The sequence below is a fragment of the Hesperophylax consimilis genome, chromosome 3, assembly GCF_061612785.1.
Source record: "Hesperophylax consimilis isolate HC1 chromosome 3, BYU_Hcon_1.0, whole genome shotgun sequence".
NCBI classification, from domain to species: domain Eukaryota; kingdom Metazoa; phylum Arthropoda; class Insecta; order Trichoptera; family Limnephilidae; genus Hesperophylax; species Hesperophylax consimilis.
In genome coordinates, this window is record NC_142838.1 from 35,944,265 (window position 1) to 35,963,036 (window position 18,772).

General features: G+C 34.4%; 2 protein-coding genes across 3 annotated transcripts in view; one reads left to right on the forward strand and one right to left on the reverse strand.

Moving 5' to 3' along the window:
- bib (MIP channel family protein big brain) overlaps positions 1-9,554 on the reverse strand; it is a 195,009-nt gene extending 185,455 nt beyond the window's left edge. Inside the window, exon 1 of the mRNA XM_089650573.1 lies at positions 8,634-9,554. Within this exon, the coding sequence (XP_089506699.1) occupies positions 8,634-8,961 (328 nt within the window). The 5' untranslated portion in view covers positions 8,962-9,554. The remainder of the gene's footprint in view (positions 1-8,633) is intronic.
- A 1,658-nt stretch (positions 9,555-11,212) lies between these two features.
- The window catches only part of Gli (carboxyl ester lipase-like protein Gli), a 36,689-nt gene continuing 29,129 nt past the window's right edge, over positions 11,213-18,772 (forward strand). For both annotated transcript variants that reach the window (XM_089650576.1, XM_089650577.1), the window contains exon 1: positions 11,213-11,981. In XM_089650576.1, the coding sequence (XP_089506702.1) occupies positions 11,661-11,981 (321 nt within the window). In that variant the 5' untranslated portion in view covers positions 11,213-11,660. The remainder of the gene's footprint in view (positions 11,982-18,772) is intronic.

Below are 18,772 nucleotides of genomic sequence, written 5' to 3' on the forward strand. Positions count from 1 at the left end.
AATGTAAGAAATGTTACTTTGCACATTGCAATGTACAAATAATTCTCAACGCGTTGCCCGATAATGTATGAGCTTTGTACAATGAATGCTATTCATGTGAATTATTAGCGTTAAAATCTAAATAATTCTTGTGCATCGTGTGTTTAAAAAATGTGTTAATAATGAATAGCTCATGGTTTGCGTTATCGTATAAGGTTCTATTGCTTTCATTATTATCTCGGGTCTCAACGGTAACGTCCTTAATGGTCAATATTAAACTTCATCGCTTCAAATTATTTGTAATCCGGTTAAAAATGAGATTGCAAGTCCTTAACGAATGAATTAATAGGTGTCCTGATAAACTTTTAGTACAGTATGAATATATTATCACACGTGTTATGGATCACGTTTTCATAAAATCGTAATATTTTCGCATTTCGTCACTATATATTATCAAGGCAAATGCAGGTGTACGAACACGGGTTCCTATGTGGTAGGAATTTACTTAAAGTTTATCAGAAAACGGCCTGCAATCCCGTTTTTAAGCAATAATTAAATAAGAGATTCTTATTAAATCAGCAATTAAAAAAAAATTCCGTTCATATTATTATGAGAGTATAGTTCTCGTGTGAGATTAGCATAAAATGTAGTTATGAATTCACTTCATATACCGAAATAAACCGTTATTATTATATTATGTTAAACTATAACTAACATACAACATTAAATTAATTGAGGGAGATCTCAAATCAATTGGATCAAGTGGTGTACTCTGTGTCTCTGCGGGCTACGGTCGCTGATTGGAGCGGTGAGCGGTGCTTTGCGGAGTGAGCAATTGAGATTATGGTCCAGAGACGAGACGCGGCGATAATAAAACCAATTAAGAGGCAGGTGGTCATCTCCCAGCCGTGCCTTCAAGTAAATCATTCAAATACTGATCCAGGCATTCAACTTCTGCTCAGAAACTCAGTTGGTACCACAGCATCACCTGTTTCTGTAAATTAAATTGTTGTTTTGTTTCATGCTTGATATCATCAGACGAATACTGCTGATTCGCTGCAAATTTACTTAAAACTAATTTAATTTATTTCAAGGCACAACTTATAAGTCATGTAAAAAATTGAGAAAAATCTTTCTCTTATTTAATCATTAGTTGAATTCCCCGGAGTTGCCCGAGGTTTGTGCAGAGGCTTTCAAAATCAGATGTAGACAGCAATTTGAACGTCAAACGTGTAAAACTTCTTCAAGAATGTAAATTCTGCTTTAAGTCTTTAAGGTGTGGTAAAATGGGATGGGGATAATTTTTAGAAATCTCACATAGTCAGTGACCTTTCTCTTGCTTTGAAAGTCAAGTGTGCAAAATTTCATAAATCTTGCAATAAAATTGTAGATATGTATAAAAATCAAATCCGCGCCGACTGCCCGGTCTCCGCTAAAACTTTTTTTCCCATACAAAAATATTTTTTCAATAGAAGAATATTTATTTTCCTGTACAAACAGTTCATGTTCAATGTTACTTAAAAACTTCCTTAAAACGATGGAATTTCTAAAAAAGTAATTCATCTTTTTCACTTGCACAATCGTGTAGAATCACCCCCCGAAGTTATCGCACTTTACCCTCGGACATCCTGTATAAATAGAAGAAAATAGACAATAGGTTATATGCATTATGCATAGGTTATAGAAGCCGATTAATTCACTATTAATTGTACCAATAATTAGCAGCAGTACGAACTCCTCAAGGTAAATACTATAAAAAATATGCTTTTAATTAAATATACGATAAGTTATTAAAAAGATTATAAGAAAATACAGTTGAAAATCCCACATATATCCCAGTACATTGCTATCACAAAAGAATGGGATATCTTGAAATCTGAAACAAATCCTTTGATGTCAAAAGCACTTAAAAGCATTTAAAGCACTCATATATCTCAATAAAATCGATATTATGTTTTTTACTGAAGAATCGCCCATGCGTACTTGCTTTACGATTACCAAAAGTCTTATAAAATATAAACGTATCCAAGATTTTCTCGAACATTCCATCGGACACTTGAATAACTGATAAGGATAGTTACGTAAAAAAGTTAAAATGTATTATTTATTTTATATCTACCAAATAAATTTTATTTTCTTGTATCCTGTTCATATTCGGAGTGAAAAAGCTTCCGGCTGAGTTTGCTAGTCAATGGCAAGATCTACACATTTTCATGAAAACACTAGAATAGCTGTAAATGAAAGAAGTTGGTACTATAAAGAAAAATGAGTACGATAAGATACGATACGGTACGAATGTACCACTCCATCATGGGCCACTGTTTTGTTAGGACTTTGAACACGTGCTTTGTGGACGGGAAGGAGGTGGTAACCTAATAAGTCAATATTGGAATGGGATGGGCAAGAATAAAGTAGTTGATTGAGGTTAGGGTTTCGTCTCTCGTTCCAGCTTCTTTTTGCTTCCCGCTTCTTCTAGCTTCCAGCTCCTTGCTTTTTTTAAATTTTCTTGCCATTTTTGTATCCTGGTGCCTTTTCAGATTCTTGCTTCGTCTTGGCTTTTTCTAGACAATTTAGTTTCTTCTTACATCTTCTTGCGTTATCTTGACTTTTTTTACCTCGTTGTGGCCTTTATTGGATTTTCTGGTCTCGTTCTGTGTCTTCTTGCTTCTTTTTGCTTCTTATAGTTTATTCTTGCATTTTCTTTGCTCTTCTAGTCTCTTCTTGCTTCATCTTACCCCTTCTTACCTCGTCGTAGCTTTTCTTGCCTCTTCTCAGGAAGTAATCGGCTATTAAGATCTGGTCACCAAACACGGCTAAAGCTAGTTCAAAGAACATTTGGATTCTGAACAATGGTCTTTTCCCAGGGCGATGCTGAAAATATCTAGCACTCTTGCTTCATATTGTCTTTGCATGCCTCGTCGTGGCCTATCTTGCCTCTTCCTGCCTATTCTTGTATCTTTTACCTCTTTTTAGATGTTTATTTTAAAATCAAGTAATAATTAAGTAATTAAAAACAATTCACGTTACGAGCAATTAATAAAATATTGGGTTAATTATTAATTTATCAAAAACATTAAATAGTAATATTTCTAAACGTGAATCATAAATAATATTTCCTAATCTCTTACAAATCAGTTGCATATTAAATTTATGAAGATGCTCTCCCTTCAAAGACCGTCGAGCTTCGCAATAATTTTCTCGGGTCGATGCATCAAATTAAAACGTAGCGACAATAGATCCGACATTCGCAGTCGGGCGCGGATATGAAACCTGCTTATTTATGCGTTTCCACAACACCGGATTCCCGACGAATTACTTGAGGATTATTCTGGGATTTGGCGGCTTATCACCGCAGCTACCTGCTATTTTCCTTTCCGTGCTAAGTCCGAACAAAGTTCAAGATTGGCGTCTACTAAACATGGCGCGAATATGACTGGCTGAAATGCAAAATGTTTCGCTTCAAAGGATAAGAAGGTCAAATAATATGGCGGTATTATTCCGCTCTTATGTGGGTCGTGGGATGGTTGGGACCCCGACCTTAAACCACATTTTAGGAAGACATGAATCACCTAATTTTATATATATTTTATTTATTTATATATATAAATTACAAACAATACAAAACAAAATGAACCTTTGTCTGTCCAACTGGGAAGGATTCCCGTTTCAGTACAGCCAAATTGTGTATTTAGTACATAATATTCTTAAAATGGGATGGCGATGCTGTAAAAAAAAAAAATTGAGAAAATTTTTGATTGCATTCGAAGTAACATGATGGTTTCATTATCCTTGAAAGAATCGCAAAGATGTAATTTATTACCAGGGTCAATTTGGATAACATTAGTAATTGCATTCAGAACAGATAAATAGTTTCTTTCGGGACATCACAAGTCTGTGATTCTTTCCAGGGCATTTTGGAGAACATTTACAATTGTATAGTTAGAATTTCCACATTTATAAATCAGTATAAGACATATGAATCCTATAGTACTATATTTTTAGAATTTCTTTGGTTATAGAAATTACACATTACTAGACCAGAATATATTGTAATATATATATTTACAATAACTATACCCGGTTCAAAATAGTCGACGTATTCAAATTAAATTGGGTAAATTTTCACAAAAACAGCGCTATATAAGTTATCCAATTATTATTACTAAACAAATCTAGAATCAGTGTACGTACTTGTACCATGTATGAGAGATTATTTAATTTCGCTGTAAAGGGCGATATGGATAGCACGTGATGGCCTTAGGTGAATTAACTTTACCTACTGAGACCATGCGCGTGGTTTCGCTGAAATAAAGACACACTTTAGCGGGCCGTTCATGCAGCTATTTATTTCGTACACACATATTCTTTTAATAGCTATCATTTTCATAAGCGTGTCTTGTATTTTTACAATGTCTTTATAATCAACTCTTTTCCTTTTAATTATTCAATTGAATATTAATAATTTACATGTGTTTATATATTATGTTTGCTTTATCGTAACGTTTGAAAAACAACTCCGATCATCATGAATTCACGGGCTGTGAAATCAGGTGCTTAGCGCTGCAGGCAATATTTTACACACGGTGTCCCGAAACTCGTAGTACAAGCGTACACTCGTAATCAATCTACGTCACATTTCAAGTTGATTTTGTGGCATAACTTTTTTTTTATTTAACCCTTAAATGCATGACTTTTTTAATTTAAAAAAAATATATATATTTTTGCAATCTTTTATAAATTAAAAATAGGGAAAAATAATAAAAAAATATTTATCCATAAATTTTGTTTATTTTGAGAAAAACGTTATTATATCATATGTGAAACACTATGCATCCATGCCTTAAAAAATGTTCTTACCTAATGTTACAACAATAATTATCAGTGAATAAAACTAACTAATTTATGACTTATACGTAAAAAATGAAGACAAATAAAAACAGGGGAAAGTATTAATTTAAATTTAAATGACATGCCGTAAAACAGATTTTGTTCTTATTAAAACATAGAGGGACTTTGTACTTTTGGCAGTGGCAGTACGTCAGACCATTGCAGTCAACACCTCTGCCTCTTTTCGTGCCATGTTGGATACCCCATCTCTTCTTATGTCTTTTGGTGGGACATTTACTTTTGGGCCTTTTTTTTCTTTTGTAAAACGGGCTCTAAACGTCCACTTGGCCGACCAGTTCGTTTGTTGATACACTTAGAGTCAACGGTGCATAAAGATCGAGCAATTAGGGTTTTAAATTGGGCGAGGCGCATAATATTTTTTGTATTGGCATTTTTTTGATCTTGTACTCTTCTATATAGAAACCAATAATTTACTATAGTCATATCAACTAAGTGGTATAGCACCCTCATATACCATCTATTGCTTCTCATCGCAATTTTATATCTTCCCTTGACACTGTCTAGTAAGTCAAATCCTCCCATATGTCTGTTGTACTCTATTATAGCAAATGGGCAGTTAACTGTGACCTTAGTTTCCTTTTTTTTTGTCATAACGTTCAACAGTTTTCATTGGAAGTTCCCCTGCAAAATACGATATTAATGTGACCACCTTGTTATTCTTCCAAACAACATTAGACAATTCAACGCCTTGATACGATCCATTAAATTCCGAGCTTGTTCCTCGTGGAGCATTTTTCATTATTTTTTCATCTGGTAGCTTACATCCAGGAATTCTATTCCTCCTATTTGTCCCAAAACATTGAATGCCTGAGCAAGCCAAATAGGAATCATCTGAATCGTAATTTTCTATGGCGCAATAATTTTCATCAGCTATACTGTCATCATCCGTAAAATCCATTCCATCTTCACTGTCAGATAAGCGATTAATTATTTCGTCCAACTCCTTTTCGGATAAACCCCTCTTTGCCATTCTCAAACAACATTATGCTATAATTAGTAATGACTAAATACAAATGTCAAAATATGGTCTCAGTGCATAGTGTTACATATATGATATAATAACGTTTTGTCAAATTTAGAATGTCAAAATACATAATACACATTAAATTTATATTTAAAACACATAAACCTACCTTTTTATTTGTGAAATAATATAATTACGATCCAACACGTAGAAAAAACACTATATTTTGATATAATACTGGACATCAAAATGCACACAATCTGTAACTTCCAACTGTCAAGTTTAAAATCAAAATTTCAAATTGTTGTGTGCCATCTATTCTAATTTTTAGACAACATTATTATGCAGAAATAATGTAAAAACAATACTGTAATACCAAAACCCACCAACAGATGTCAAAATTAATAAGAAATAAAAAAAAGCAAATTATATCAGATGTGTTACACTATGCAGTTGAGGGTTAAGCTTTCGTTTTCGAGTGAACCGAGTCCAAAGTTGTACATTTTTTTGGTTCAATTTGTAAAAACTCGGTCGCTAGAGGGTTGATATTAGCTTTTTAATTTATTTAAAAATGCGTCGAAGCGTAGACCCTGATCCAAAAGTTTTTTTAACCCTTTAGTTACCGAAAAAAACAGAAAAAGTTTCAAACAGTACTCGGAAGGCACTTTTCGAAGAAGTACATTAATTTTAAACTCAACTGTTAGTTGTGTTACGCGAGTGAATAATTACATAAAATATTATTATAACCTTCCGTATAATACAAGCTTTAATGTTTTCAATTTAATTTCTCATTTCCACTTCTTCCGATAAAATTAAAACTACCATTACAATTCCAAAATAGCCGTGAATGATAATTAGTACGTACCTACTCTATAAAAATTGTGGGAAAATATGGTTTCGTGATAAATTATTAAACGCGCGAATATAAAGTTTAACGGTTAAGTATAATGGTCAAAGGAAGAAAAGCGCCGGAAATGGGTAACCTGCTCGGAACCATTAACCGGAAGTCATGGGAAGGGAAGAATCCATCGGCCATCGGGAGAGAAAGAGATCGGAGGGATGTGTAAATTGAGAGGGTTGCTGAAAGGAACGCGGATGTCCTAAGAGGCTGGGAGGACCATAAAACCTCTTTGTCCTCACATCCTTTACCTTGTTCGACATCGTCTTTCTACACTCCATAGGGTTATTCATAGAAGCCTTCGAAAAACATAAGTATATACATTCATTTCTCGTTCGGTAAACATGATACTCCATTTACAAAAATACGAACGGAGAAAAGTGATGGGAACGTAATTAAAACTGGATTTTCGCAGTTTTTTTTTCATTTAATCAAACACAGTCTTTAGTCTTCATGAAACCAACATCTTGGTAAAAATGTACTTAGTAGAACTGTCTAAATATATTAGTAGAATTAACCGTTTTACCCAAATCAGTCGAATAATTAAATTAAATCATGCAAAACAAATGCAGCATTTAATTAAAAAATTAAGCTGATTTGTGTAACTTACAATCTGAATATCAAATTAATTTACTATGGTGAAAATAAAATTTCAAAAACATAAGTTTATCAGAATCCCAAGAGCAATCCGAACTGTTTTATTGCAAATATGAGCAAGCATCTTTTAATTTAAGTTATTCGGAACTGAATGCTGAACCTACAACTTCATCCTGAGATTGAACCGATAAGCCATTTGCTTTTAAGATCAATGGAAATGTAGAGATAGATGTTATATTATCTTCTTTTGCAGAACGAAAGACGAGAAAATGAAATTTGTTTCAATTCGTTTCCTGTTGCTTTTACCGCCTTTCTTGACTATCAAAATAAAGATGATCCGTATTTTAATAATTCAAGAATAATATTTACAAAAGAAATCAATTATCTTGGAACTCGGTGTTCCAGCACGTTCAAGTTTACAAAGAATTGGAAGGAATGAACATTGAAGAGGAAATGTTTAATCTTGATTATTCAATCACAATAATGTCATGGGCCTGACAAAAGGACGTAGAAATGCGCTCCTTTGTTCGATGCTGGAATCCCGGAGTAGTATTTTGGATTTGCTATTTCTTACCTTTTATAAAAATACAGTCAATATCAGAAATTTTATATTTTCATTTATTTATTGGACATGAAGATTATTTTACTTATTTGATTACCGCGCAAGAGTGTCAACTGCCCGTTGACAGTGGTGGACATAAATGGTCCATCGTATCTTCTATTTTGGGAAAATTTAGTGAGGATGAAGAAAGTGGAGGAGGAAGAAGATGGGGAAGTTGAAGATAAGAAAGGAGATAGCAGTTGAAAGTTGTGATGTATTGGCTGTTCACATTTGGCCACTTAACCTCACTTATGCCATTTCATGTAAAGTTTCGATTCACGCTGGTTGTGATATAAAGTCATCAAACGTGATGAACAAAAAACTAATCGAACCTAACCTACTTAATCTAATTTTTTTCCTTTACTTTTCATGAATTTATATCACTTTTTAGATAGTTCTGTTTTGTGTGGTTACCTAAGGAAACAACTTACCTAATAAATCTTAGTTGTAAGCCAGCTATAATATTATTTTTTATAAATATTTATATCGTATGCATAAATTAATGAGTTTTTTTCTGAAAAACAGCGCTATACAAATCAGATAGATATTTTTACTATCTTATCAACAGGGCAATACTAAAATTATCTACAGCTCAATTAAAATAAACATGTGTTTTTTTGTTTGTTTATACAATCTTCGTAATATTATACATCATGTAAGAAAAAAATCATATTTCTTTATCATACCCGAGATATGTCTGAAGCAGTGGGTAAGCGTGGCTGCCGACAGTCCCGCCGCCAGGGCTGCGGCCATGACGATCAGCGCCGGCGGAGCCCCCGCGCCCCCGCCCGTGCCCCCCGCGGCTCCAGTCACCAGCACCACATAGAAGAAGGTGGCCAGACACTCGGAGATAACGGCGCGCCACAGCTCGAGCGCGCGCAGCTCGACGCGCGGCTCAAGGGCGCGCGCCGGGGGCCCCCCGTCCACAGCGCGCAGTCCCTCCAGACGCTCCACCAGCCGCGCCAACTGAGCCTCCAGGGTCGCCTCGGGGATGTGGAACGTCTCGTCCGCCATCGCCACGGTCTTGTTACTTCTAACCCCTATTTTGTTTTGAAGGGTCACTCTTTGAGGTCTCTCAATTTTCAGGCCGCTTATTTTACACGCTGCTTCAAAAATACTTTATTTACTGTTGTTTTTAGTTTACAAATTTTATTATTATTATTTCGATTTTATATTTTGCCACTAACAATTTCTTTGAAATAAACAAAAATAGTAGTGCACTTTTATAATATTATTTGTTATTTATTTATTGCACACGCTTATAATTTGACACTCTTCTTTGGCAACAAATAATACGATTTTTAAAATCTTATCAAAGTATATGAACACTCTTTCTCTCTAAATTGTTTTAAAAGTTCTATTGTAGTTACTACTTAACGTTTAAAAAACTTATTAACACACAATATAACAACAACTGTTTACAAGATTAAATTGCAACAAAGTTAGTTCGTAATATTCGAATTACGAAAACATGTTGATTTCGCGCCTTCTGACAGTAACCGACGTGACCTCCGGATGCTATATTCCAACCCTAACTAAACCCGAAACGAGAAAAGGAGCAGCGACTCCCGCCATAATGTGAAATGAAATCACTTGTTCACCCTCGTAGCCCGTCCTTATCACACCCACTACCGACAGACAAGTTGTACGAGAGAAGTGCTGTCTGTTCAACACCTGCTATGTAGGGGCCGATTATATTTCATATTACCGCCATCTATTAAACGGTTTGAAAAGTAAGCCAGTTCTTTGTTGTTTTTCGTGCAAAAATCGCTAATTTATGTAGTAGAAGACTTAGTTATAAAGATGATTTAGTTATTATTTCTACTTTCTTTTTCAATTAACTGATTTGTACAAGCCCCTCCTGAAATCTAGTAGAAGTTATTTTTGTACTATTGTGCTCCATTCCCAATGTGTACTTGTGCAACACAAGATGTCGCTAGTATCGTTTTATATCAGCTTTCCGCGCGAGTGGCGGGATATTAGAAGCGTTTAAAAAGTTTGACATATCTTTCAAGTTTTCGCTTATTATTTATTCGCAAATAATTTATTTATGTTTTAATTTAAACGCCCTGATGGGCTTTTACATGATACACATTTTATATGATTTACTCCATAATAGTGTGACAACGGAAGGTTTTTATTTTTAAAATAACAAAAAATAAGTAACCAAAAACTTTAAAAATTAACATAATACATGGTATGATTTTAAATTTAAATGTACATAATTTTAAAAAAGACAAAAAATAAATAAACCAGTTTTAAAAGTGCAGATGGTACAAACATAATATAAATTAATAAAAAAGGTTGATAATACGTAATTTACAAGTGAATACAAGTAATTTACAAAAAGAAGTACACGAATTTATCCAACACATAACCTCAATATGTTAATAGTTTTCTCTTTTTTTAAATTTTTATGTTATGCATGGAAAAACGCATTGATTTCGAAGGTAGAAACTATTTTTTAACCGCCTTTTTTCCGTGGTTGTGTAAATTTATGAAAAAAATTACGATTTTATATATGAATAAAATAAAATTTTAACTTTAAAAAAAAAACATTTTTGTTCATTTGAAGCAGATAATTTGTGATCTGACATTATAATTTTAATAAAAACAACAACTTTGTATAATAACACCACTTTTTGAAAATATAATAAATACCGTGTTATGGTTTTATTAAAAAAAAACTAAAACTAATTGCAACATGAGGTGCATTTTATTTGAGTGTTATCATGTGAGTCTAGAAACTGGGTGACCTATTTGAGAAGAATTGCGTAACCTATCTGGTTACCTATTCTCGGGCATCAGATAGTAATATTAAACGGAATGTTTGAAAACATTCGGAATAATACTTTATTATTGGGTTATCCCGTTACCCACGGGTATTAGAGAGTACCTAGTAATATCTCATTACATCAACCTGCATAATCACAGTTCACATAATATTATTATTCATAAATAAATAATATTATTGTTTATTCCGAACAAGATGAATGGTAATACCAAAAGTTGTGGATAGATGGCGATCACGAATTTAGAACACTCGTAATACAAAAATATATTATTAAAAACTAATTTTAACACTATAGGATCAAATATTTATCAATGAAATTTTAGGAAAATTATAGGCACTATTTTTAACGATAATTTAGATGACACATGCAAGGGATTTAATTAATTTTTCGGTTTTACTCAGAAAATTACTCATGTTTTACGTGTGGTTAAGTTGCAATCGTGGAATGTTGATTCGTTTACCACCGTCACCAAGCAACGGCCGTCAGTGTTTTGTTGATTAAGGTGGGCGATACGTAATTCTGATCCCTCTCCACATGGGCGTTGTCGGACGGAGATAACGTCTATCTATTAGTCATCCCTCACCCACCTGCTTCAGCGATGTGAATCAGACATGAATGGCATTGTGCAGTTGACCGTTAGTGATGTGGCACCCGCTCAAATATACCTGAAGAAGTTTTCATAACACCTCCGGAGTAGTTGCGTATGTTTCGTTAGTTCCCGAACCTACCTGTTTTCTGTCTACCTCAAGTTCCTCGCTTGCATTTGTCAGTGAAACTCGTGTTTCACTTTCCCAGTGTTATAACAGAAAATATGGTTATGTTGATCGACTCAAAATTGCGGAGGAATTTTGTGTTTTTATTCGTGCAAAGGTGATTGTTGTGATTTTGAGGTTTGGGACAGGTGAAATTTGTAGTTTAATGTTTTGTTTGGGGGCGAGCCGTACGAGGACAATGGCCGCCGTATCAGGTTTTTTGTTATTGTGTTTATGTTACCTGTGTTGTGTGTCGGGCCAGTCGAATCCTGGCTCCAGTGACAGAGTGTATAATAAGGATGGGATCTATGTCCCTCCTAACCCAGGTGACAGTGATTACAAGACGTACACGTACAATAACAGAAGATATGGCCAGTACATTCCCCCTGGACAGCAGTACAATCCTCACCAGCCTCAATATAACCCTCAGGGAGGCTACCCTTACAGTCAGAATGTCCCACTAGATGAACGCTTCAGGTATAACCAGGTGAACATTTTTTTAAATAATTAGTAATGACACTAAACTGCGCTATATAAATGCCATGTTAATATTATTATTAGGATGTTCTGTTGTGACTTTGCTTAAGGTTTTGTAATATTGATGTTATTAATTTATAGAGTGGTAGATAATTTCATTGTCGCCCTGGTGAGATACCATCATTGAAATGTATTTAGCCAGATCTGAATAGCAGGTTCCCCACCTTCCTCTTCCCCAAATCCTTCCCCTCCCTAGTACCTTCACCTATGGCACCATACGGTTGGGAACAATTGAGTCTTTTGTGCGGTACTCGCAAAAAAATTACTGTCAGAATTAATTGAGAAGGTACTTAGATGAATATGTTAATGAGGGTGACCGGATAAATCATCAAAATGATAATTCATCACATCTTTAAAAAGTTATATAAAGTCATGGAAGGTGACGAAACAAAAAAAAATATTAACTGGGTTATGTAGGTTAGGTTAGGTTTAAATTTAATTTTAATTTTAATTTTTTTCATCGTTTCTAATGACAATGACTTTATATCACTTTTTAAAGGTGTGTTGAATTGTCACTGTGTTGAGTTATCATGGAACCGTCAATGAGTAGGTACTGGAAAGTAATTTCCTTTGAAAGAAAGGTGATACGAAATGTTTTTCAATAATACATACTTCTATTATATATTTATTATCAAATTAAAATAATAACATGTTGCTCATTACACATTTTTTTTTTAAATCTCACTCGTACCTACCTAGGGTTAGGTACATAACCTAACCTAAGCACGTTATCATGTTATCTTGCATCAATGTAGGTACCTACACGTAATATTAATTTATGTAGGCAAATAAGAGATACCCAGGAATATGAACCTATGTTATTTTTTATCAATCGGGGCTTATTATGTGTGAATCGATATCCTATTAAATTTTAATTATTTATTCCATGTGCTAACTTTACACAAACAATGTAATTCTTGGTTGTTTGGTTACTTCGCTTTCCCCTGTTTTTTTTAAGTTTCATTAAAATAAATACACTGTTTTCTTTTAAAGAGTTCGGCAATCAAAATACCAAAAAAAAACTCTTTGTTCTGAAAAATCGTGAACCAAAACGACACCCGCTATTACTGTGTTTTACTCAAATTCAAAACCAAACCCTGAGCCAAACGGCGCCTGGCGCGAGTAAAATAGTAGGTGATCACTGTAGGTAATCAATAATATTCGGATGATTTGTATTTTTGTGTAGCGCCATTTTTATGAAAAATATTCTCAAGGGCGATGTGTTAGTACTGTGGTATTACCAGCGCCTTGACGCCTTGGCAATTCTGCTCCCAGAGCGGACTGCTCCAATTGGGCCCGCATAGGGCCGGCCCTGTTCAAAACCACGGTGAAATAATGCACTCTAGCCATAATTAGGTACTTGGCTCGGCTTGGCGTAATATTCTAGAAATTTATTAATTGGTATAATTTTTTTTCATTACTATGGCAACACCAAGAGCTACGCGCTAGGTATTTGAATTAAAATTTGTTCTTCATATTCGAGTACATTATGACAGTTCAATTTGGGAGGCGGGTATGGGTACCGCTGCCGCGGAAACCATTTATTAGATAACCAACACCTCTGCCATAGGTCACCCCAAGTGGCTCGCTATGTTTGGTGACTTAGTAGGGGTGCCTCAGTTCATGGGTATAAGTTTGTCCGGGTCTTGACGACGGATGCGTCTGCGCACCAACTGCATGAGGGAGCCCTATATGACCTCTCCAGCATGACTCTCTCAGCCTTGCACCGCAGTGGGAGGGATGGATTCATACGTTCGTCACTTCTGGATATACTGATCCTCAGATACATACCCACCTCTCATACCTGTTTTGCTTCCCAGAACTTCATCCCCTTCCTTTCCTAAAAAGACGAGGAGAATTATTTTCCTCAGAGCCTCCTGTGTGGAGCTAATGTAAAAAAGGTCATATTAAATATACAAGGGAAATAATAACTCGATTTTTGACGGTTTTTAAATGTTTTTAATTTTCATCTGCCAATCAGGGCCGGACTATGCGGGCGCAATTGGAGCATTCCGCTCCGGGCGCCGAATTCCCAAGGCGCTGGTAATAACCTAACACGTCGCCCTAAACACTATTTTTCATAAAAACCGCGCTATATAAAACTACAAATCTTACCAATATTATTGACTACAGTGATCAGATCACCTACCTAGGTGTCTCCTGGTTTTGACAAGGGGCGCCGATGATGCCTGCTGCAAATTAGATTTTGTTTCATTTTGATTTAACGTCTAATAATAAATTTAATAATAACTTCATAAATAAAATTGATAATTCTAATTTAATATGTAAACCTAATCTATCTAATATATATATTATAAAAAGAAACCCGTGTTTCTCTACCCTCATAATTTTCTTCAAAATCAGCCACTGCCACCCACCAGTGGTTTTGGTGGTAGATAGCCCTTGGTGACACATCGAAAGTAAGAGAGTTTGTTGGGGGTGGCTGAGCGTGACGAAAATGTGCTTTGTTATGGGAAGGCCGCGAATGCTTCAGATTATTTCAGAATGGGCCCGTCGACTGTGTCGGTGAATCTGGAAGGTTCTAGAAAGTTCATGAAGATTCTCGAATGCTTTAGAAGGTTCTGGAAGGTTCCAAACTGAGTGGTTCTAGACAGGTAACTAGGAGGTTCCGGAAAGTTCGAGAATGCTCTTGAAAGTTCTGAAGTGAGCTTGGCGGGGTACAGCTAGTAGTCTGTAAATACCCTTATTTCTAAGTAGTTAACATCCTTTGCAAAGCATTAAATAGTAAACAAAGCGTATAATTATAATAATATTGTCTTAGAATACGATGTACAATCGTCTCCTTTCGGAAGTACCACTAATTTCCGAACACCGTTTCAAGTTGGTAGACAAATTTTAACCTGAAAACTGTAATTGAATGACTTAAACTGTTGTAAAGTAATTCTCCCAAAGCGTGAGATAGAATTAAATCAGCGTTGATGCCACTAAACTGGCTTAACATAAATAAAATAGCATTGTTCTCTTCATATGGGAATCGGGCATGATTCTGCTTAGATTCCTGAGAGATAAAACAAATGTCTTATTTATTAGGTCTAATGAACCCAAGCAATTTACATTATAGTCTGTCTGTGATTTACACGTAAGCGAACAACTTTGTTAGAATATTTATAATTGTTTGTAAATATTAAATATTAGTATAGGTACACTAGCGTGATTGTAGGATTTGTGAAGCTGAAAGTTTGTATAAAGAACACATCAGAACAAGGGCATTTGCTGCAGAATGACCACGAAAATGTATACGTTTTTTAGGTCGGTAGGTACTTTACTGCTTTTCTGAATTCTTGACACATCCGTCCCACTTTTAAAAATTAGAAGTAAAATAATTTTCTGTAATTTTTCTGTTAAAATGAAAAATATTACATTATGGATACCTACTTTATCGCTTGCCTGAATTATTTATACAGTCAGCTCCAATTTTGAAAATGACAATTGAATTCAAAACAAATCGGAGTTAATTCAACTAGAGTCAAAATCACTCAAAGACAGGCCCAGAACCGAAATTAGTATGTTCGATAAGTAAAACGAGTATATTAAAAAAATGTTATTTTCACAAAAATGGTATTATTTGGAGGGAAAATAAGAGTGTGGGTATTCTAAGATACAAACGTACCACATTTTTTATGAAAACGCAAAGGTAGGCATTCTTATTATTTTACCTCATATAAAAGTAATTAAATTAATCGAAGTTAACAGCCGTTTTCCTAATAAAAGTGCTAGAAGTTTATTGACCTCAATAGTGGGAGTGGCAGGCCAACCGTCTAGAGATCTGGGGGTCACGGTCCAATTCCCGACGGCTGCAAATAATATAAACCTCGCTTGCCTTCCTATCTCGATTATTTACCACAAAAAATATTTCAATACCTACCTACCTACCATCAACGGGCCGTTTCGGTATAGTTTCGAATATCGGTTTACTCTCATTTAAAAACCTAGGAAGGAAGGTACAGTTTGACATTAATGGCGCTGTGATCTTTTAAAATGTTTTAAATGGCAACCACAATATGACTCATAGGAAAAATAATGTAAGTTTAAAAAGCATAATTCTAGCATATTCCTATATAAATTAATTAATAATAATATTCAATGCCCAGAGTTGCTAAATAATATTAAATTTAATGTGCCTGCACGTTTAACACGGTCTTCTATCCTGTTTAAAATCGATCAAAGCAAAACGAACTGTAGACAAAATTCTTGCCTGAAGAGAATATGTAATAATTACAATAACATATTATTCAATATCGACATCTTCAATTGCGAATTTACTAAATATAAAATGACCTTAAAAGAGTATTTCACTGATGTTTCTTGAATTGATGTTTCTGATGTTTATGTTTCTAGTATTTATATATTTATAATCCTGTTATGGTATGATTTATATGCACAATATTGTTTGTATTCTTATGGTTACCAATGTATCGATAATCCTTTATTTTATATAAATTTTAGTTTTTTTTTTCCCCTTTATTTTTGTTGTATTATTTTGTTCTATTATTTTATACAATTCTTTTATTTTATATAATTATAACTTCACATTTCTCATAAATTTAATTATTTCTTCTAATGCTGTCTTACGTAAAGTCACAAGGAGGAAATCCGTAATTGGTTTTATTTTGGCTATTTCACTTATGTACAATCTGTAAAAATGTAAACTGTTGATTTCCCAAAAAAATGAATAAATAAATAAATAGTCTCTGAATATTTTATTTTATTAATGTGACAGCTTACGCTATAATGATGGAATGTATGGCGATGCAATACGCTGAAATATGTCAAGTCACAATAATATAGCGCGCTTATAGTGTGGTTTGTCAAACGGTTTGACGACCTCCGCGGTCGAGGGGTAAGGTTCTCGACTAGCAAGCCAGAGGTCACAGGTTCAAATCCCGGCGAAAGCAAGAAATTTTTATTTTTGATTAATTTATGTTATTTCCCGTTTTACTCATTTGAAATAATATATAGTATATTTGTGGTACGTTTCGGCCACAATCACCACTCTGAATTGAAACGTCGTTTGAAATGGCTTTGGCGGTATTTGGTGACCAGATCTGAATAGCTAGGTACTTCCCCACCTTCCTCTTTGCATCTCCTTTCCATCCCCATTACCTTCAGCCTTACAACATACCCCAATAGGGGATGCCATTGTCTCATTGGCTCCAGACCACATTAAAGATGATACACATTACCTAAAGATGATGTTGATAATAAAGGGGATGATGATGATGTAGATACTTTCCTAAAAGAGATAATTCTACATTCTACAATTTCATTCTACATTCTATTTTTTTTTTCAAGGAAGATAAATTACATGAAAAGTCGATTTTTTGTATTTCTGAAATTTGTGTATCAAAATAGCCACTTGTTAGACTTTAAATTAAAATTTAAAAAAACTAATTCACCGATCAAAAATTTTAATTTTATAAATCTGATGGTTTTTCGCTTGCTTCTTTAAAACTCGAATGTAAAGAAATTTGAATGCGAAGAACGAATTTCTGAGACAAAGTGAGTAGCTTGGTGTTGCCGAAGTAATGAAAGAAAAATTGTACCAGTTAAATAAATTTCTAGAATATTAAGTCAAGCTGTACACAATATCTGCTGACTTTCTAATTACTTCTTTACCCTATTCATTTGTCTAGATTGGTGAAAAGTACAGCTCGGTATCTTTTTCTATAGAATGAAAGCCACAAAAATTCAGCATTGTTGTCGCAAAGTGATGCCTTTTGTCAACAGCACAGACATAGGAACATCATAGGAATTAATAGACGAGAAGATAATGGCGAGGGGTAAAATCAACTGTTGAAGAACGAAGGGAGTAAGGCTGACTGTGATTCGTCAATAAATCAATCTGACAGTAAATAGGCATCTCGCATTATAATATCACCATTTACTTCTTAAAAGTAAAATCTGCTTTTGAATGAATAGACATTTTTACATGGGAGCGCAAATTACTCGCCACGTTATGAACAAATTTGCGAAGTCCAAATTCGGCAAAAAAATTCGGTTCTATTTTCAGAGTCGAATATTTCGTTTAAGTATTTAGTTAAGACACTTTTATAAATGTTCATAATTTACTTCCCAGCAACCAACCAGCTTTGTGTTTCGCGTCCAGACGTTTCTCGATGTGATAGTATATGTTTCTAAAACTGATCTATATTATACGATGTGAATATGCTTAAAATAAAGTAAAATAATGCTTATATATGGAATGTAATACGACAATTGGGTTTATTCTCTTTTTCAAATCTATTTTTACAAGTTTTCATAGTACAAGTCAACATTTTGCCGTGTTATTTCGTAAAATGAACCGATGATGCCTCGACCATAGTTCGCACAAGAATGATGACGTCACGTTTTCAAATTTCATTTGAGGCCATACGCGAGCACAGCCGGCTCCAATGGAACCGGTATGGGGAGTGGGGATAATACGCTTTTAATCACTTAGGGCAGGTCTACTAATATTCATATGTCTATGGTTTTAACACATTTTGACAACGATAGTCGATTGATTCATACATTTTTTGCAGCCACAGGAAAAACCGGAGGAAAAGTCGCTAAATTATTTCATCGCGTTAATAGCTTCCTTCTAACAACAAATAATAACAGAACAATGATAATTGACATTTTTGTAGTTAGTATTATTTAGTAAACATACATCTGATATATACCAACATTATGGTGCGTATACATTTGTGATCCGAAAAAGGAACGAAGCAACTGCAAGTG